Raw genomic sequence first — 20,541 nt, 5'->3', positions numbered from 1 at the left:
GACAGAGAGGGGCAGGCAGTGGGTGAAGGAGAAAGGGACGGAATGATGAGTGAGGGAACGTAGGAGGGAGTCCATGGGTAAGCGGCTGAATAAATGAAGCAGGCAGGTAAGGATAGCTGGGACCAGCGACCAGCTCTGACAGCTCCCCCCTTTCTCGGTGCTTAATAAATTCATAGCCCCAGCTCAACCCTAGAACGTCTGAGTGGGGACACCCAGGGATACAAGAGAATGCCAGTGCCCAGAAAGGACACCAGCCCTGTCAGGGCCACACAGCATCAGGGGCGGGGCAGTCTGGAGGCTTCATGCTGCCCGTCATGAGGTCCGCTCTCACTGCCCCCACTCTGGCTCCCCAGCAGTGATTCTGGCCTGGTGACAAATGCACCTGGGAACAAATTCAGCAGGGGCCCCGGGAGAGGGGCCTGAGTGGGGGTTCACCTCGGTTTGGGTCAAATCTCCACCCTGGAGTGCTTGCCCCAACAGATGGCCAAAGCTATTCTGGGAGGTTCTATGAATAGCTCATCACAGCCTCTGTCCCAAGAATGGGTTTAGATTTCTGACAGGGCCGTTCCAGGCTTCTCTTAAAATGGCCAAGACTCTCCCACTGGGGAGGTCAGGGGTCAGGTGCTGGGAACTGGACACGTTCGTCTCCCACATTCTCGTCTCCTGGCCCTGCCTGCCTGGTCCTTCTGAGCTATGCCCAGGCAGAGGCAGGCAGGGTGGCACAGCCAGGACTCCAGAGGCTGCGTTATAGAGGCCATAGCGGCACTGCTAACAGGGCCCCCGAATCTCTCACAGCAACTCCTAGGGGCTGTAGTATCCGCCCCATGCCACAGATGGGGAAAACTAAAGCCAGGGAAGGGAAGAACAACATAACGCCAAGGCTTGCTTCCCTCCCCACCCCTGAGACAGTAGGTTGTTGGGGAGGAAAGATCTTGGGGTCTCTCCCGTTTGGCATTGAGTCCTGCTCCACCAACAAGTCCAAGTGACTCTGAACAAGGTGTGTCCTCTCTTTGAGCCTCAGTTTGCTCATCTAGAGAACAGTGGTTTCTGGTCTGCCTTCTTCACAGAGGAGCTGGGGGCAGTCAGGGCAGGGAAAGGCTGTAAGGTTTCTTCTGGTTCAGGCTCACCTGTCTGCAGGGCCGCCAGGCCGGACACAGGTCAGGACGAGCGGGCGGGTCTTATGTACGTCTTCATGGGCACCCCCTGGACAGAACTCAACAAGAGGAATCAGTCATCTACCCACTCTTTCCCTGATGCCTAGAGGCCCCGACTCAGCCCCTAAACAGGCTCCCTTAACTAAATCTGTTTTAGGACCTGTCCCTTCTATTCACGGGCCCTCTTGTAAGATACCAACCGTAAATCCCCAGAGCTGGAACAAAAAGTAGGGAATGTGACCGAAATCCTTTCTTAAATGGCTTGCTTCCCTTCCTATGATCTCATCCTACTTCCCTTTTTGCCCTGGTTGCTAGGCAGCTCCAAACTTTCTTCTCAATCTCACTCCCAGCAATCATGCACCCTTCATTGCTTGGCAAATGTTTCCATTTAACATTTGACTTAATGGCCCTGGGTTCTTTAGAGTCAGAAGCAAGAAGCGATCCTATCTATCCATATACCTATCCCTACAACCTCATTAAAGCAAAGCATGTGTTCACACATGGAATTAGCAGTAGCCTCCTTCCCACCTCTTGGCCCCAAGTATGACTCTTACACTGACCTCTGAGGACAAAGCCAAAGCTATTGCCCTCCTTGTACAGGGAGACGTCCACTGTCTTTGTGACGATCCCTGGGCTGTTCTCAGGGGCTGGGGAGAAATAGAGGGCTCCTTTGAGTACCTCAGTCACATCACCAAGCCACAGACATCCCCAAAGCTCATTCTGGGAGAATTGGGTGACCAGAGAGAGATTACAGGGAAGGTAAACTTCCCCCCACCCCAGTTTACAGGTAGGACAAGCAAGACTTCAAGGGACCCTTCACCTTAACACCCACTTAGAGAGAGGCCTGCCCAGACCTCTCAGACCACGACAGAACTCAGACGTGAGTCCATGGCTATGGGCTCAGGCCAGGGTTGAATTCCAGTCATTCAAATCTTAAGACTTTAGACCAGCTTTGAAAATTCAGAGCTAGGCTAAACCCTTGCCCACTGTACTCTGTGCAAGCTGGCGGGGTGAAGACACCAGTAGGGCTGGGAATAACTGTTTCAGCCCCCATTCCCCAAACCATCCCCCCCCCTCCGCCATGAGGAAGAAATCTGGACGCTACATGTAAAAAACGACAACGGGTTATAAACAGGGCCCTGTCACCTCCTGGTGACACCACACTGCAGTTGCAGCCGAAGTCCCTAGGTGTGACATAGGCCGGTCTTCAGGTCCCACCCACCCAGCTGGTCCCCACCACCCAGGTGCTGGCAGGGAGGCAGCTGTGTCTACCCATGACTAAGGCAGTGGAGAAAGTTCCCCGTCCAAGGGCACCCACCGGGCGGGGGCAGCTCATACTCCACCTCCAGCACCACGCGCTCGCCCACATTCTTGAGCAGGGTGATGATCTCATCATGGCGGAGCCTGGTCAGGTGGATCCCGTTCACTGACCGAATATAGTCGCCCACGTTCAACAGGTCACTCCTGGGAGCAAGGAGGCCAGAGCACATGCACGGTGAAGGTGCCAGCATTCACACCCACACTTCTGTTGAATCCTTATGATCTCCGAATCCCCATGTCACAGATGGGGAAGCAGTGGCTCAGAGAGGTCAGACATCGTCCAGGGTCACACAGCGGGTCAGTAAGAGAGTGCAGATTCTAACCTACACCTGTCTGACACCCAGGCCTGGCATTTCCCCCGATGCCGGCCTGCCTGCTTTTCCTCCGGCTGGGGTGTTGCCCTCATACTTAAGGCTCCGACCAGCCTCAGAGGAGCCCACAGAGTGGCTGGATCATCTCCTTATTTGCTGTTTCCTAGAGCTCACCCTGGCTTCTAACCACTAATCTTCTGTTCTATTCAACTGGACGCTACCGACGCCTGCCCTGTGTGAGGCCCAGAGAGGTGGCAACAGAGAGGCTAACCCCCAAGTCTCATGGAACTCCTGATCCAAGGGACCCGCATAGGCCAGACGACAGGAAAAACCAGAGTGATGTGTGCAGAACTGGCACGCAGGGCCATGCGAGCCGAGCAGAGGAGCCGCCTGGGCCTGGGGTACGGGGGGCCTCCCAGAGGCAGTGTGGATGGATGAATAGGAGGCTGCCAGTGGGGAACAGACCTTCTGGCAAGTTAACTGCATGTGCAAAAGCTTGGAGGGCCTGGCAAGAGTGGGATGCTGTGGTCGAGCCAGCCCCTTGAGTAAAGGGGAAAAGAAGAAGCTGGGGCCTAGAATTACAGCCACCACCGACCGGAGGCCTCCCTCCAAGGAGCACTGGGGCGCTTCTGGAAACAACTGACTGATGGCTTTACCGACAGCCCTGGTACCTTTTCCGCTGGCCCCTGCCCGCCTCCTCCTGCCCCACGGAGCCCAATCCTCACCTGGCTGCGAGCCCCCCCGGTCTCAGGTTGGAGACCCTGGGCTTCCCGTCCTTGTCGGTGCCACCTGAGATGGTTAGGCCCAGCGTGCTGCCTTCCTTCTTGGTCAGCTCCACCACGGTGACCCCGCGGAACTCCTCTGTCAACAGATGGGGGGGTGAGCAGGCAGTATGGCACAATTCCAGGCCCCTAGCTCCAATACAAATGAGACCCACACTTGGTAAACAGAGCACCTGGCTGCAAAATGCTGGGTAAGATCATCCCCTTTTTACACAAAGAGGATCAGAGAAGTTAAGTGACCGGTCTAAGGTCACAGAGTGAGTTATCGGCAGAGCCACTGCCGTCTGACCCCCCCGCTCTGAGCCACCTGTGCCTCCAGGACAGAGAAAGGGGAAGGGGAAGAGGCTCATCACCTGGAATGCTCTGTCTGCGGCATGCCAGGGCCACATCGGTCCCTCCTGCATCCTTGCCCCCTTTGGAGTAAGGTCCATCGTCTGCAGGCAAGAAAGAGAAAAGGCCCTGAGTTCCACTTTCATTTCCGTGCAGGTGAAACCTTTCTGCCTTGGGACTCTTCTGCTTCATGGATGTGACCTGTAAAAGGGGTTCCCTCCTGTCACCGGCTCCGACTGAATCTGCTGGGCGGTGGCGGGGCGGGGGGGCGGTCCTCCTGGCTTCTCCTCCCAAAGGAGGCTCCATCTCTGCCCTTGAGTGGAATAACCTTCTTCTGAACACCACCACATACTGGGGCTTCACAGCCATCCTGTGGTTGAGTATCATTCCACTGTATAGATAGAGAAGCGGAGGCCCCAAGCGGGACAACTCAGGCCCATAGTCACACAGCTGGGGAGTCATGCCATCTGGATTAGATCACAGGTCTTGGGGCCCCACCACCCGGGGGCTGTGCCTGCACAACTGCCGGGACTGGCAACTCTCTCCCATGCAGGCACCACGGCACAGGTGAGACGGGGCTGACCGTGAGCAAACTCAGTCGAATGGACCCACTCAGCACTCGTTCACGAGGACTGCACTTGATCGTTTACAGTTCACATTCTCAGATGTTCTGGCAGCCCGCGAGAAGTCTCCTTTAGCTTCAATTCTAGAAAACACTCTCCGAGAAGTCTGTCTCCTTTAGCTTTAATTCTAGAAAACACTCTCTGAGAAGTCTGTCCCCTTTAGCTTCAATTCTAGAAAACACTCTCCCGGAAGTCTCTCTCCTTTAGCTTCAATTCTAGAAAACACTCTCTGAGAAGTCTGTCCCCTTTAGCTTCAATTCTAGAAAACACTCTCCCGGAAGTCTCTCTCCTTTAGCTTCAATTCTAGAAAACACTCTCCGAGAAGTCTGTCTCCTTTAGCTTCAATTCTAGAAAACGCTCTCTGAGAAGTCTGTCCCCTTTAGCTTCAATTCTAGAAAACACTCTCCTGGAAGTCTCTCTCCTTTAGCTTCAATTCTAGAAAACACTCTCCGAGAAGTCTGTCTCCTTTAGCTTCAATTCTAGAAAACACTCTCTGAGAAGTCTGTCCCCTTTAGCTTCAATTCTAGAAAACACTCTCCCGGAAGTCTCTCTCCTTTAGCTTCAATTCTAGAAAACACTCTCCGAGAAGTCTGTCTCCTTTAGCTTTAATTCTAGAAAACGCTCACCTTAAGAAGTTTTCACAGATTTCAAACATAACGAAAACAGAATAGTACAATGCGGAGGTTCTCAAAGCATGGCTCCTAGACCGGCAGCACCAGCAACCCCTGGGAGCTAGTCAGAAACAACAGATTCTCGGGTCCCACCTAGGACGTAGTACATTAGAAACTTTGAGGATGGGGGTCCAGCAATCTGCATGTGTACATGTTTTAGTAGATTACCCTAACTTAACATTTTCACCTATTTTTTAAATTTTATAGACATTAAAATTCTTTGTCGTGTGCTCTTCTCTGGGTTTTGGGAAATGTGTCCTGACCACCACAACCAAGATTTAGAATAATTCCATCACCCCCAAAATTTTCCCTTGCTCCCCCCTTTGTAACCAACCAGTCCCTGCCCAACCCTCAGCCCCCAACTACCACTGATCTGTTTTCTCTATATATACTCTTGGCTTCCCTAGAATGCCATATAAATAGAATCATGTAGTAAGTATGTGGGCTGTTAAGTCTACTTTCTTTTATTTAGCATAATCATTTGGGATTCACTCCTGTTTTGCATGGATCAGTGGTTTGTTCCTCTTTTTTTATTTAAAAAAGTTTTTTTATGTTTATTTTTGAGAGAGAGAGAGAGAGAGAGAGAGAGAGCAAGCAGGGAAGGGGCAGAGGGAGAAGGAGACAGAATTCAAAGCAGGCTCCGAGCTCTAAGCTGTCAGCACAGAGCCCAATGAGGAGCTCGAACTCATGAACCGTGAGATCATGACCCAAGCCGAAGTCGGATGCTTAACCAACTGAACCACCCAGGAGCCCCAGTTTGCTCCTCTTTATTGCTGACAGATGTTCCACTGCAGGGATGCATCTGTTTGCTTAGCCATTCACCTACTGAAATACATTTCCACTCTTCCCAGTTTGGTGCAATTTCACAGGGGGCATAATAAATATTTGCATACAGATTTTTGTTTGAACATAACTTTCTGTTCCATTTGGGTAAATACCCAGGGATGGGATTCTGGGTCACATGGTAAGGATGAGGTTAACTTTGTGTGAAACTGCCAACCTGCTTTTCAGGGTGGCTGCACTATTTGTGGGTCCACCAGTAATGTAGGAGGGGTCTGGTTGCTTCACATTCTCACCAGTATTTGGCAATGTCAGGTAGGATTGTTTTTTTTGTTTTGTTTTGTTGTTGTTGTTGTTTTAATTTTAGTCGTTCTAACAGATATGTAGAGGCTTCTTACTGTGTTTTTTTTTAAAGACTTTAAGTAAACTGCACACCCAGTGAGGGCTCAAACTTACAATCCTGAGATCAAGAGTCACATGCTCTCCCTGCCTGAGCCAGCCAGGTGCCCTTCTTATTGTGGTTTAACGCACACTTGCCTAATGACTATGATGTGGTACGCTTTTCCTCATTTGCCACCCATATATATCTTCATTGGTGCAATATCTATCCAAACCTTTTGCTCATTTTTAAATTGGGTTGTTTGTTTTCTTGTTATCAAATCTTTATATATTCCAGATTCCTCTGTGTAGATGTAATAATTTTGTGTTTTGCAAAGGCAACTCTGTGTCACACTGAAGTTTGAGAACCACTGGTATAATGAATCATCTTTACCCAACATCTAGTTTTAACAATTATTAACACTTTGTCATATTTATCCCATGTATTTTTATGCTGAGATACTTTAAAACAAACCCCAGATATGATGAAATTACACTCTAAATATTTCAGTATGCATTTAAAAAAGTGGGAACACATTTCTTAAATAGCAAAAATATCACTATCACACCTTACAAAATTAAAATGATTTCTGGGGCGTCTGGGTGGCTCAGTTGGTTGAGTGTCTGACTTCAGCTCAGGTCCTGATCTTGCGGTTCGTGAGTTCGAGCCCCACATGAGGCTCGCTGCTGTCAGCCTGTCAGCACAGAGTCTGCTTCGGATTCTCTGTCTCCCTCTCTCTACCCTTCCCTCACTTGTGCTCTGCCCAAAATAAATTAATTTTTTTAATTTTTTTTAATCTTTATTTCTTTTTGAGAGAGAGACAGCGTGTGAGCCAGGGAGGAGCAGAGAGAGAGGGAGACACAGAATCTGAAGGAGGCTCCAGGCTCCGAGCTGTCAGCACAGAGCCCGACGCGGGGCTCGAACTCACGAACCGTGAGATAATGACCTGAGCTGAAGTCAGACGCTCAACCGACTGAGCCACCCAGGTGCCCCAAAATAAATAAATATTTTTTTTAATTCCTTCATTATTAAATTACTAATTAAAATCCACTCCATATTCAAATTTTCCCAACTTCAGTAAGTTTCTAATTTCAACGAGTACAATTTTGGTTTTGGAAAGTTGTGTTTGGTTCTTTTGCTTATATCCTTGTCATATATTGTTCTTTCCTTATCTAGTGCACCTTACAGGTCTCTAATAATTTTAAATCTTTGCAATGTTCATCTATTACTCAATTTTCTATTATCTCAGACTCTTGAGAGGTGTTTCTGCTGTCTGGGATGTCTGATGACTCTCCCTCGTGGTGAACTACTTCCTTGTATATTTGGTAATTGTTGGATTGTGAGTTCATCTCTAGTAGGGCTTCACCTGTGGGAATCTTATTCAGCCTGGTTGAAGGCAGGTCCCTCCAGGGTCCAGAGAGAATTTGCAATTCCTTTCCCTCAGTGCCTGCCAAGGCATTATTTATAGAAATATTGGCTCAGGGGTTCTGGAACCAGGGGAGTAGTGTGAATTACAACCTTCAACAGATACCAGGGGCACATCTCAGAAACCCAAATCCCAAGACCTAGCTGAGACAGACATTCTCTCTCTTTGGTAGATGGGTGGGTATTTTCCCAGTCCCCACTTTCGCTGAGGGTATGTCTTTTTAAAGGTCCTGGCTTTATGCTGGGGTGTGAGTTCCAACTAGGGAAGGTATAGGGACATCATCTCCTGTATCCTTAAGCTATTAAAACCTAAGCCTTTGGTTGCCAGACCAGCAAACACCTTCATTCCTGCTGCCACCCCAGTAAGGAAGCTTATCAGCCTACATGCATCCTGCTGGTTTTCAGTTTTCTCTTCATTTTTTGATTAGAAATGTACTAAATTTACAGACCAATTTGTGGACAGTTGACATCTTTACAATATCAGGTCTTCCAATCAATGAGCATGGTCTACTCTTTCATTTATTTTTGTCTTCTTTAATCTCTGCCAAGAATATTGTATACCTCCACGGGCAAAGACCATGTACATCTTTCATTAAATATATTCCTAGATATTTGAAGTGTCTTAATGCTATTGTAAATTGGATTGTTGTTCAAATTTAATTTTCTAATCATTTGTTGCTGATATATAATAGCAGAGTCGATTTTGTATACTGACCTTTAAAACTCCCGTATTAATTCTAATAGTTTATCTGTAGGTTCTCTGGGCTTTTCTGTTATCTGTGAAAAATGACAGGTTTTTTTTCTTTCTAAATGTCATACTTTTTATTTCTTTTACCTGCCTTTTTGCACTGGCCAGACTTCCAGTGCAAAACTGACAGAAGTGGTTATGAAGGCCGCCCTTATCTCCTCTCCCATGCACCCTCTTCATTTCCTATGAGTTTATCTGTGCATCTCAAAAGAGTTTGAAGCTGGAAGGTTTCAGGTTACCTGCTCTGTGATAATGCCTGAGCCCTTGCCTCTCCCCAGAACTTGTTTGTCTTCGACACTGTGCATACTCTGGATTCTCCTCTATGCCCTGGCAGCAGGGGGGAAGGGGGGCTCACGCATCATGCACCAACCATCCACACCATCCCCTATATCTCATTTACTTCTAACAGTAACCCTGGGAGGAGGGAGATGTTACCATCACTTCCACTTGACAGATGAGAAAACCTGAGACTCAGAGGGGCAAAGTTCTTGGCCAAGGAAGCTTCTGCCAAGAGCCAGGACCTGACCCCAGGCCCCTTTGCCCCTGTCACCCCACATTCCCGGCCCCCTTAACCAGGTTATTTTTTCGCACTCCTTCTCCAGGTCCTTCCTCAGCACCAGACTGAGATGGGCAAAGACAACTGGCAAACCATCAGGCTGGCAGGCTCTCCCGTGCTGACTCGGGGGCCACCCCTCCCAGCACCAGACATGTCCCATGGGTCTCCAAGGCCTCATGTGAGCCTGCACACATCCCCACCCACCTAGGAAGAAGAGCCCTCCTGCTGCCCTCATTCAGGCAGCTCCAGCCTGGCCCAGTGTTAAGGGGATGCGCTCAGGGTTCAACCCATCCTGAGTGCAGGCTCCGGCTCAGCTATTCACCAGCTGTGGGAAGGCCACTCCTCTCCCCAAGCCTCTGGCCATGGCAAGACCTAACTCACAGCACCCATCTTCCCTTCTCACTCCTCTGCGGAGGCACGTGGAAGCAGAGTTGATGAGGAATTAGCCCCTGCAAGGGGCAGAAGCCACAAATCCCATCCCAGCCAGGTCCTTTTCAGATTAGGGTTCAGCGGGGGGTGGAGTCAGGCTGGGCCAAGGTCAGGGCTCAGCTAGAATCAGTCAAACTGGGGGAGCCTGGGTGGCTCAGTCAGCTGGGCGTCTGACTTCGGCTCAGGTCATGATCTCACGGTTCGTGAGTTTGAGCCCTGCGTCGGGCTCTGTGCTGACAGCTTGGAGCCTGGAGCCCACTTCGGATTCTGTGTCTCCCTCTCTCTCTGCCCCTCCCCGACTCACGTTCTGTCTCCCTCTCTCTCTCAAAAACAAATAAACATTAAAAATAAAAGAATCAGTCAAACTACAGCAGGTTTCTCAACCTCTGCACTATTGACGTTTTTTTTGCTAGATAATTCCACATGGTGGGGGGCTCTGTCCTGCACCGTACCATGTTTAGCAGCATCCCTGCCCTCTAACCACTAGATGCCAGTAGCACCCCACCCCTACTCACGACAACAAAAATGACTCCAGACATTGCCAGATGTCCCCTAAGGGGGCAATAGTGCCCCCACCCAACCCCCTCCCCCTGAAAATCACTGCTCTAGAGTCAGAGTGGGGCTCAAGCTGGGGCTGGGTCAGGTTCAGCAGGAGGTTGGGGTCACAGCACAGTCAGAACCTCAGGAAGGCGAGCCCCTTCACCACCTGCAGCTCTAGCCACTGAGAAACTACCCAGCTCCCCCATCGCTCTGCTTTTCCAGACCAAGGCTAGGCTCCCTTTGCTTGCCAGAAGGTGGCAAGTAACAAATCAGATAGCAGGTGAGCCCCAAACCATTTCCAGGGCCCCCGCAGTTGGGCCCCCTGCAGCTTTGCTTACTAGCTGCCCCCACCTCATCCCCCAGGCCCTTGTTCATACAAGCCACCACCAATTGAGGCAACACACCATTAAGTATAATGCCTCCCGTAACAGTTCCCTAATTTGCGCTTCATTTAGATTCAACAAGATGTTTCTGAGCTAATAAAATGAAAAAGACTGGTTTCTATCAACTCTGTGACAGCGAACATCTCTGGTATTTCATTGTGGGCAATTCCAGAATTAAAATTGGCCTTATCTCCTGCAAATGAGATTCTTGTCACTGGAAAATCCCTCTCTCCTGGGCTGTCCTGGGAGGACCAGAGATAAGCTTGCCGGCTCCAGGTTTGATTCCAGGGAGGCGGTTGCGGGGAGGGGAGAGATTATCTCTTAAGGAAAGGACGGGGAAAGCAGAGGGTCAAGTTCACCAAATTCAGTGCAGCAGGATCCCCAAGAATGGAGTATGAGACAACAGTGGGTTTAAGGTGGTGTTCTGGGCCCTGATATCAAAAACAAAGTACCTAGAAACCTAGAGTGAGGAACGGTGGGATCCCCAAATGCTGGGTTCCAAAGCAGAGGCTGCAGGATGTTGGCTCTGAAAGAGAAAACCCATGTCCTGGGGTGTCTCCACGTGTGGCTTCCACGTGGCCTCTCCTCCCTTTGCACACCCCAATATTCAGATTTTGCTCCGCTGAACCATACGGGGCCACATCGGCCCACAATGACCCCCTTGGGAAAGAGGTGTCAGGACCACCTGTCTCAACCCTGAGTGACCCCGATTCCCTCCCTTCTACAATTCTTTTGCTGGCTTTGGGCTCAGGCTGTGAGCCATCTCTTTTCCCGGCTGGCAGGTGTGCTGCGAACTGAAATTCATACGACTGTGTGCAAAGAGTCAGTGGGCAATAAACTGGGACTTGAGAGACTCTTCTCTAGAAAAGGCGTGTGCATTTTTGTGTGTGGCCTTGATGACCTCTCTTGGAGACTGAGGCCACTCAAGACAGCCAGTTGCTGGGTAAGAGGCTCCTGGATAGCCAAGACCTCGTACCATATTCAGGAAGGCACCCATGAGAAATGCGACAACATTTGCTGATGCCTGTTCAGCAACAGTGCCCCACTTTCATGAGCATCCAGGGTGGGGGGAAACCAAGGCAGCCTTCAAACCAAGAATCAAGGCAAGGCCAGAATTTTCAGTTGGCTGCGTGACTTGAGTCTCTATTTCTCCATCCATAAAATGGGGGTGTATCCCCCCACTGCTGGCTCTAGCCAAGCCAGTCTTGAGAATTTGAGGGAATTATTTATAGAAAATTCTATGGGGGTTCAGACCCTTGTCCTCCTCCCTAGCACAACGTGCTCACTCTCTCCCGCTCTGTCTTTTTTTTTTTTTTTTTTTTTGTTCTGGGACTTGGTAATTATATGCCTAGAGATGAAGGCTTTTCAAAAACATCTTTCCCACCAATTTTCAGCTGGAAACGTGCATAAAAACAGAGATATTTTTATCCGCGTGTTTCTTTTTTCCTGTCTCCTCCTTCCAGCAATGGGCAATTATGAGCTTTTGCCTTCAGTCAATCCGTCCTGTAAGAACTCGCTTCAGAGGGAAATGCATTTCCGCAGCGAAGCCAGCCTGTCCCGGCAGATGCGGGCTGGCCCCGTCAGGGAGCAGAAGGGAGCGAGGACACGCAGTGCCCAGTGCAGGGTATACACCTGGTCCCAGGCCCCACGCTGCAGCCAGGGGCGGGTGGGTGGGCTTCTTTTTTATTTTATTTCTCTTGAAAGCTTTGCTAACTTGCCTTCATTATCCCCATCTCTCTGGGGCCCCAGGGAGCTATTGAGCTCTGACAAAGGGCAAAGGAAGTCTGCCCCTGGCCAGGCTGCCTGTGCCAGGATCCCGCCTAAGCAAGAAAGGGGCGCGGGAGGGCGGGGCGGCAGACTCAGCCTACTGAGCTTGGTTCTGTGGGTCTCCAGGAGGGAGCATTCGGCCTCTGAGGGGGGACCACTGAGAAAACACATGTTCCGAGGCTCAATCTGGGGGGAACAGGAAATGACTGCGTGACAGCCAGCCACCAACGGGGCCAGCCCAGCCCCGCACTGATGAGAAGGGGGGCCCCACTTTCCTCTGGGCCCCACGTTGACTGCATTCAAGTACAGTACTCAGGAGCCCGTTGCTGACCCTGGGGCAGCAGCCGCTCACTGCTCCCACAGGCCACCCGGGATCTACCGGCCCCAGCTCCGCTGTTCCCACCTCTGCAGGCATGGCTGGTCCGATGGAAAAAGGAAGGACGGACTTTGGAGTTAGGCCAACTTCAGAGTCTGATTCTAAACCTTGCTGCCCACTGGCTAGGGATCTAGGACCAGCCACTTCTCCTCTCTGAGCCTCAGGCTTCTACTCTGCACAGTGGGGGGCGAGGGCCCGCCTCATGGTTGGTATGAGCAATCTAATTAAATTATAGGGTACACACAAGCCATGAAACACGGGAGTTCTCTCCCTGTCCCCGTTACTGACCTCGTTAGAAAAGTTTTCATAGATTAATAATGGTAACAACTCCTTTTGATGAAGTGCTGGGTGTTGTGCTATGCACGTTATAAGCATCGTCTCATTTAATCCTCACTACCCTCTGAGATGGTATGATCGTTATTCCCGATTTACAGAGGGGGGAAACCGAGGCACAGAGAGGTTATCTGACTTCCAATGGTAAGAAGCAGGGTCAAGATTTGAACCCAAGCCGTGTTCTATGAACTTTAAAATTATTACCACTTTAGGGGCGCCTGGGTGGGGCTCAGTCGGTTAAGCATCCTACTCTTGGTTTTCGACTCAGATTATGATCTCACAGTTTGTGAGTTCGAGCCCCGCATGGGACTCTGTGCTGCTTGGGATTCTCTCCCTCTCTCTCTCTGCCCCTCCCCTGCTTGCTCGCTCTCTCTCTCTCTCTCTCAAAATAACGAAACAAATAAACTTTTAAAAATTAGTACCGCTTTATCCTCACGATAATCCTATGTGGTGGGTGCCATTATCATCCTCATGTTCTAGATGAGGAAAACGAGGCACAGAGAGGTTAAGGGACTTACCCAGGGTTACACAGCTCCTAAGCTCCTAGTCATGGGCCCCCTCCAGCCTCCTACCTCCCCTACCCTATGACAGTCTTGGGGAGTCACCAATGAAACCATTTTATTTCCTGGCGGTGGCTGCCTAGAGCAGAAAAAACTCATTTCACTCCGTGAAGAGTAAAAGCAAAAGTTCCTGCCACAAGTGACAGTCCCTCGGCCTCCCTGACTTTGCCAGATGATACGCGTCCCTCCGCCAGCTCCCTCCACTCCAGGTCCCAGGTCTTCTCGCTGTTCCACACTCCAGACTTGTGCCCACCCCACGGCCTTTGCACCGACTGTTCCCTCTGCCCAGAATGCACTTCCCCAGACATCCACAAAACTCCCTCCCTCACCTCCTTCAGCAACTTGTGGAAATGTCATCCTCTCAGGAAGATCTTCCCCAATCAGCCTGTTTGAACTTACCCTGCACCCCACCACCACCTCCCACACCTCCATTACTCTGTATCTTTCTTCATGCACTCAACACCATCTAACAGATCTCACTTTTGTAAAAACTTAGTGATCTCATTTACTATCTTCCTCTGCCCACTAGGATGTCAGCTCCAGAGGGCTGGCGTTTTGGTTGCTGTGTCCCGGAAGGAAAGCATGGCATACGGTAAGTGTTCAGTAAATAATCTGGAATTCAATTCCCACTTACAGAGTAGGAGAAGGGGGATCAAAGAGGTGGCATGAGATTTTTAAAGTCATAGAATTGGAAGAGGCAGAGCGAGGATGCCAATCCAGGCCTCCCTGGATCCATACTGTGGCCTCTGTGGTGGAGGGCCTGGGGTTGCCCCATGGCCATAGCCCCTGCCATGCAGTAGGAGGTGAGGCCTGACAGAGGATCCAGGCAGTGATGGTGAGAGCCCCTCAGAGGAGTGGGCAGCCCAGGCCACAGCAGAAGGACTACCCTTCCCAATCTCTACAACACACATGCATACCCTGCCTGAGCCTTCCCAGGCCCAAGCGATACTCACTGAGGCCCAGCAGGCCCTGGGAACAAAGACCACTTTGTGGCCAGGAGTCAGAGGGGAGTGAACACTGGGAGGGCTGGGGGTGGGGCTTCCTGCCAAAATCCGCATTCAGGCCTCCAGTGCACCCAACCCTGGTCACATCCCTTTCCGCAAGGGCTTAGGGTTAGTGGGTGGTGAACGAGGCTCCCAGGGCATGTGCAGGCAGGAGTCCATCGGGGACAGAGAAAGGGCACTGGGTAGTGCATTCCACAGACCCCAACCCCAAGCCAGGCTCTCACTGAGGAGCTCTGCAAGTGGCCTGACTTCTTATAGCCCAGCCTTCCCTGCAAAATGTGCAGGGTGTATGGAGTGGCCACCTGTTGGCTATCCTGGTCTCCCCTGCTCCTGGGGAGGCCACTCGACCAGGCCTGGCCAGCCAGTCAGAGGCCTAGTGATTGTTCAAGGGTGAGCATGTGATCCAAGCTGGGCCAACAAGAGCTGGCCCTGGGATGTTTGCTGGAACTATTGGAAACAGGTTCTCTTTCCTTAGAGACGACTGACCTGGTTGACCTTAAGCTCAAAGGTTATGGGGCCCTCTGGGCACCTCAAGGAAAGGAAAGAGTCTGCCTGGAAATGAAGATTGCCTAAACCAAAGCAGAGACCCAGAGTCCTAATGATGTAAACTGAGCACCTGGATCCCACTGTACCTAAGCTCCACCTTTGGACTTTTCTAAAAAAAAAAAAAAAAAAAAAGCCTTAGTGCTGAACATCAAATGTGGCAGGTGTACTCAAGAGGCTCTGTGGCCTGGGAAGGAGTCTAGGGTGGGGGCTGCTGTGGTGAGGATGGGGGTCCAATAAGTCAACAGAGAGAGAAAAAGCCAGGGAGATGCCAAGATAAGCCTTGAATGCCAAGATAAGGAGCTGTGATCAGATTTGAGTTTTAGAAAGTTCCCTCCTAGGGCAGGATGGGAAAGTGGGGTGGAGGCTAGAAGGCCAAGAAAGAGACTGGGGCAAAGGTCCAGGCAGGCAATGCTGAGACCTGAGCCTAGGTGGAGGCCACAGGCCCATGAGGCCCATGAGGTGAGGGAAGATAACCTCCCTGGCAGTGCTCCAGGGGAGGTCTCCAGGGCGCTGTTGCACTTGTGGCTCTGACCACTGGAGGACAAGGTCACCCCACTCACCTGGGCCTTAGGTCAAGAGGACAGATATACCCAGGCCAGGGGAGCAATGCCTCCATTTACAGTGTAGTCGCCGGGAGGAAGCCGGGGCAGACCACATGGGGAACATCCCAGCTTTGCTACTTCTGGCTGTGTAGCCTTGGACAAGTCACTTAACACCTCCATGCCTCAGTTTCCCCAGCTGGAAAATGGAGAGAAAAATAGTACCAAACTCACAGTGTTGTGCAAATTAAATGAGAAAATGCACAGAAAGAGCTTAGAACAGAGCCTGGCACAGAGTAAGATCTCAACAGCTATTAGCTACATTATTCATGTTATTATCTGGGGGCCAGGGGGTGACCCTGGCCCTGCCCCTTGCCATGGGGGGGGGCGGGGTGGGAGCCTAAGTTCACCGGGCCCTCGGAAGCAAGATGGAGGTAGCTGTGCCATAAAAGTCATCTGGGGCTAGTCCTGCTTGGACACTGCACTGTAGCTGTGGGGCCTTGGGTGGGCCACCACCCCTCTCTGAGCCTGTTTCCATCAGTCCACTAGGACCACAGCCCTTACCCTCGGAACTATTTCAAAGAGGTACCATTAAGAGTATGTTGAGTGTGGGAAGGGATTGACAGGAGTAGTCCCAGGGCACTGAGTGAAGGATGACCGGTTCCCGGCTCTTGATAAGCTCGGGCTGGGGTCGGGGGTAGGGCAGGAGCAGGGTTAGGAAGGTAGCCCAGCAGGAGAAGGCTGCAAAGACAGGCGGCCAGACGGACAGATGGAGCAACCATGTCTGCTCCAGAGCCCCTCCCACAGCACCCATCCTAGGCCCACTTAAGAATGTGGAAGCTGTGTGATACCTGCCCCACTGCATTCCCAGGACCCCGGGGCTCCCCAGCCAGACCCCGGGCCGGGGCCGGGGCTTCTGCCTCCTGCCAGGAGTGCAGCCTTCCGCCTACTGTAGGAGCTCCCTCCACACCACCCTGAGCTCAGCCTCTGCTCTCACATCTCTGGGCCAGGAGCTCACTCCCCCCAGCTGATGCCCATGCAGAGAGGGGACGCACCTCCCTGAGGCACCTCTGAGGGGCTGAGGGCTGCCCTCTGGAACTCCAGATCTGCCTGCTGCCCCTGCCGTGCGGGACAGGGGACAGCCCCGGGGGGACTCAGTCCCTGGCTGCAGGACAGCAGCCCTCTCATGGGCCCACCGGGGGCCGGGTGTCCCAGCCCTGCACTCTCTCGGGGCTCTGGGTCTCCAGGGAGTGGCCATCCTTGTCTCTTCTCTGGGCAGCAGTTCCGGAGGGTTCAGTCCCATCACTCTGCCTACAGGTTCCCATTACTCACCCGCCTCTCCAGGGGTCTCCCGGCTGAGCCCACACAGCATGTCTGCTATTGTCTCCTCGGCTGCCCACCAACTCCCTCGGGAGCCACGCTGCTCAGCCCTCCCTCACCCTCCCCGGGGAGGGGCTGTGGGAGGGAAGCTCACGGCTCCCACTGGCTGGGCACCGAGTCCACCCACTGCAGCGGGCGGCTCTCTGCTTAAAGGGGACACGGCCACTGTATGACTGGCTCCTGGATGTGGTTCTACACCCCCCGGGGCCCACGGTCTGAGTCTGGGTGGGCATCTCTGAAGATGGCATGTCTGGGTCCTCCCGCTGGGTCCCCAAGCAGATGTACCCCTGGAGCCAGTTCTGTTCCTAACTTGCTCTAGGACTTTGGTAAGTGACTGTTCTCCCCAGGCCTCAGTTTTTCCATCTAGAAAAGAGGAACAGTGCCTTCCAAACTTTTTTTTTTTTAAGTAGCAGATTCCAACAGAATCTCGCACAGAATCCCAGGACATAAGCCAGATAAAGTGCAGCCATATGCCAAAGAGCATCTGCAGGACTCAGCGTTAGAAATCCCTGAGCTCAGAGCCCCCTGGGGCTCTTCCACTGACATTCCAACTACCTCCTCCAGGCCTCAGTTTCCTTTTCTGTAAGGGAGGGCCTGGGGAGGATGAACCCAGCAGCCTGCCCCATAGAGCACTCCCCCAGCTTTTGGGGAAGACAGAGTAAGATAGGCAAAGGATCCGCCTGCCTTGGGCTTGATGGGCAGGGGCAGCTGGTCAGAATTCCAGCCCCGGCTGGGCCTCAGCCCTGCACACTCCTACATTCCTCCACGCTAGCTCAGGACTGACTCTGCCAACCCTGATGGACACACAAGGCCCCTCCTCCCAGCTGCTTCTGCGCTCCATCCCACCAGTGTATGCGGGCACCTACTGAGGGCCAGACCCCGCACAGGTGCTGGGAAGAAAGGTGGGTGATAGGGACACAGGGTGTCAATAGCCTGTATGCCTAACTCCTGCTGAATGCAGAAGAGAGCAACACAGATGAGGTCCCAGCTCCCATGGAGAGTTTCCTGGATACACGGAAACAAATGGGGCTCCAGTTTGTTCTGTGTCCTGCAGTAAATGAAAATGTACAGTACCGTGGTTGGGGACTGGGGGCTTCTTCTAGGTTCCTTCCCATTGCCCACTTCCCAAGGCTGCCTTCTTCTTAGGGTGACTCCACATGTACCCCAGGGGGCAGGGTCCAGGTTCCAGGTCAAGCTCACTGGGCCAGAAGTGAGGCCAAGGACTCAGCCATTGAAGGGGTAGTGAGCACTGGGTCAGAGAGGGGGGTCTGAATTGGGACGAATTTGCTGGGAGAATCAAGCCAGGCAGGGAAGGGGGGGTGCAGGCTCTCAGGTTCGTCCATGGTACCCAGCAATAGTCAGGACAAGGCTCTCAATGACCATGAGCAGGACGCTAAGGGCCACCTTGGGGTAGTCCCAGCTCCATACCAGGCAGGGACGTGGCCCTTCTCAGCCTGTGAACCGCCCTTGACAGACTCTCACCCTCTTCCCCTCACCCCTTATTTACAGCTCCCTGAGGGGCCAGCTGCATGGTGCACGAGCCTTTAGAGCTACATCCGTCCCCTCTTGTAAGAAAATATTTGCTAGCCACACAGATGCATTTAAATGAGCGATGAAGATTGGCGATCTCTCTTCCTGCTCCTTTGGTATTTACTTTTGTGGATGAGAAGCTCCTGGAAAGGTCACGCCATGGGTTATGAGAGAGCTTCCGTGCGGTGTTTTTCTGAATGCCCGCTGTGCCAGGCGCTGGGGACCGAGACACCAGGAGACAGGTGGGAAACAGTGTCTTCCCTCTGCCCTCTGTCCCTGCCATCCCACTGAGCACATTTTCCTCTTGATTTTATCCAAGAGTGGGTTTGGAAGCAAGTGCTGGTCCATTTTAGAACAAAGCAGGGTTTAAATAAATATCTGGCACAAAGGTTAAGTCACCTGCCCTAGATCTCCCAGCTATGAGGGTGGAGCCAGGTTCACACCTAAGAGTCCTCGGACTCTTGGTTTCAGCTCAGGTCATGATCTCACGGTTTCGTGAGATCGAGCCCTGCTTGAGTTCGAGAAAAGCCTTGCTTTTCTCTCTCCCTCTCTGTGCCCCCGACTTGCGCTCTCTCTTAAAATAAGTAAATAAACTTTAAATTTTTTTTAAAAAAGAATGAAAGTCACTGCTGTGTGCCTCTCAGGATTTCAGGGGCTAGTAAAGGGTTCCAGAAGTGCAGATGAGGAGCAGTTGGCTCTGTTGGGGTTCCACCAAGGAAGCGTTTTGAGTCTGACTTTGAAAGATGAGAGGGAATGTGCCCAAGAAGGGAAAATCCATTGCAGGTGCGTGTCGGGGAATGCAATCCTGGGTGAGAAATGAGGGGACCAGACAGGAAGTGCATGTGGAGCCAGGCTGTGAAGGGTCTACTAAGGCCTCCCAGGGGAGCTCCTCAGCCATGCAGACTCTCAGGCCCCACCCTGGCCCACTGAATCAGAATCTGCATTTGAACAAGCTCCCCAGGGGACACATAGAAGTTTGAGAAGTGCTCTGTTAGGAGTCTGGCTTTCATCCTGTAGGCAACGGGAGCCAAGGATGGTTATAGAGCAAGGGAGTGAGAAGGCTCTGTAAGGACCTCAGACCTGCGGCACCACCTGAGGGACAAGGGAGGGGGGCCTGGCAGTGAGCAGCAAGGGTCCCTTCTGGGAGCTGAGAGCAGACGAAGCTGCTGTCGGTCCTGCTCCAAAGACGACCCCTCTCATCCAATGAGCGCTGCCAAACTTCAGGGAAGCAGAGGGAAAAGGGGACAGACTGCTGGGTGTGTAAGGTGGCTAGAAGCCAGGCCTGCTAGGGATCCGGGCCGGCAGCAGCTCCCAGTCATGTTTCCAGCACTGTGAATGGGCAGACAGGAAGACTGGACAACCTAGGGGAGGTGGCAGGGCCACTGAGCCGGTGGGCAGACCCTCCATGGCCAGCGGAGGCCCTGACACCCCCACGTCCTTAGGTTTTGTAAGACAACTGGAAGATGGATTGCAGTGTGACCTGGGGCATGCGTCCAAGCCTCTGTGGACCTCAGCTTCCTCGCCATACAGCACCCACCCCCTAGGGTAGGGAGACCACATGTTAATAAGTCAGAAAGCACTTATCCGTCCACTTTCCCACCAAGACTCTCATATACCAATGTTGTGAAACAGACCAGAGAGGAAGAACTTGGAGGTGGCTGAGCACACAGGTCAGGTGCACCCAGGTTCGAGTTCCAGCTCTGCCACCCTTGAACGATGTGACTCCGGGCCAGTCACTTCTGTGAAGAGACTTGGAAGGGCTGCACAAACTGTGACTGTCCAGCACACATGACCTCTTCCCTACACGAAGCCAGGCCTGCGGGGCCCTTCTTAGTGTCTCTTAACAGGGTGCCACTGGCATGATGCTCTCTGGCGTGTCAGGTTGTCCCTGCAGGACACCCTTCGGGACTCCTGGCACCCCTGGACCCCGCCCACCCAGGAGCGGTGACTGCCACAACTGGGACGGAAAACCAAGACCCAGATGGGGCCGTGTCTGGGGACCCCCACCAGCACAGAGTGGGAGCCTGGACCCCAGCCTCCACCTTTCCTCTCAGACCCCGGGGCTGAGTCCACCA

The 20,541-nt window shown here is 52.2% G+C and overlaps 1 protein-coding gene across 1 annotated transcript in view; it reads right to left on the bottom strand.

The window, feature by feature from the left end:
* The window catches only part of GRIP2 (glutamate receptor interacting protein 2), a 56,950-nt gene that overhangs the window by 25,121 nt on the left and 11,288 nt on the right, over window positions 1-20,541 (bottom strand). Inside the window, exons 2-6 of the mRNA XM_047095201.1 lie at window positions 3,921-4,001; window positions 3,511-3,646; window positions 2,473-2,618; window positions 1,715-1,801; window positions 1,128-1,203 (exon numbers count right to left, since the gene is read on the bottom strand). Coding sequence (XP_046951157.1) covers window positions 1,128-1,203; window positions 1,715-1,801; window positions 2,473-2,618; window positions 3,511-3,646; window positions 3,921-4,001 — 526 coding nt within the window. The remainder of the gene's footprint in view (window positions 1-1,127; window positions 1,204-1,714; window positions 1,802-2,472; window positions 2,619-3,510; window positions 3,647-3,920; window positions 4,002-20,541) is intronic.

Source organism: Lynx rufus, unplaced genomic scaffold (assembly GCF_022079265.1).
Source record: "Lynx rufus isolate CCGP_SWC_20201006 ecotype Redwood Valley unplaced genomic scaffold, mLynRuf1.p SCAF_4, whole genome shotgun sequence".
Lineage (NCBI taxonomy): Eukaryota > Metazoa > Chordata > Mammalia > Carnivora > Felidae > Lynx > Lynx rufus.
This window is presented reverse-complemented; position numbering and strand designations above follow the sequence as displayed.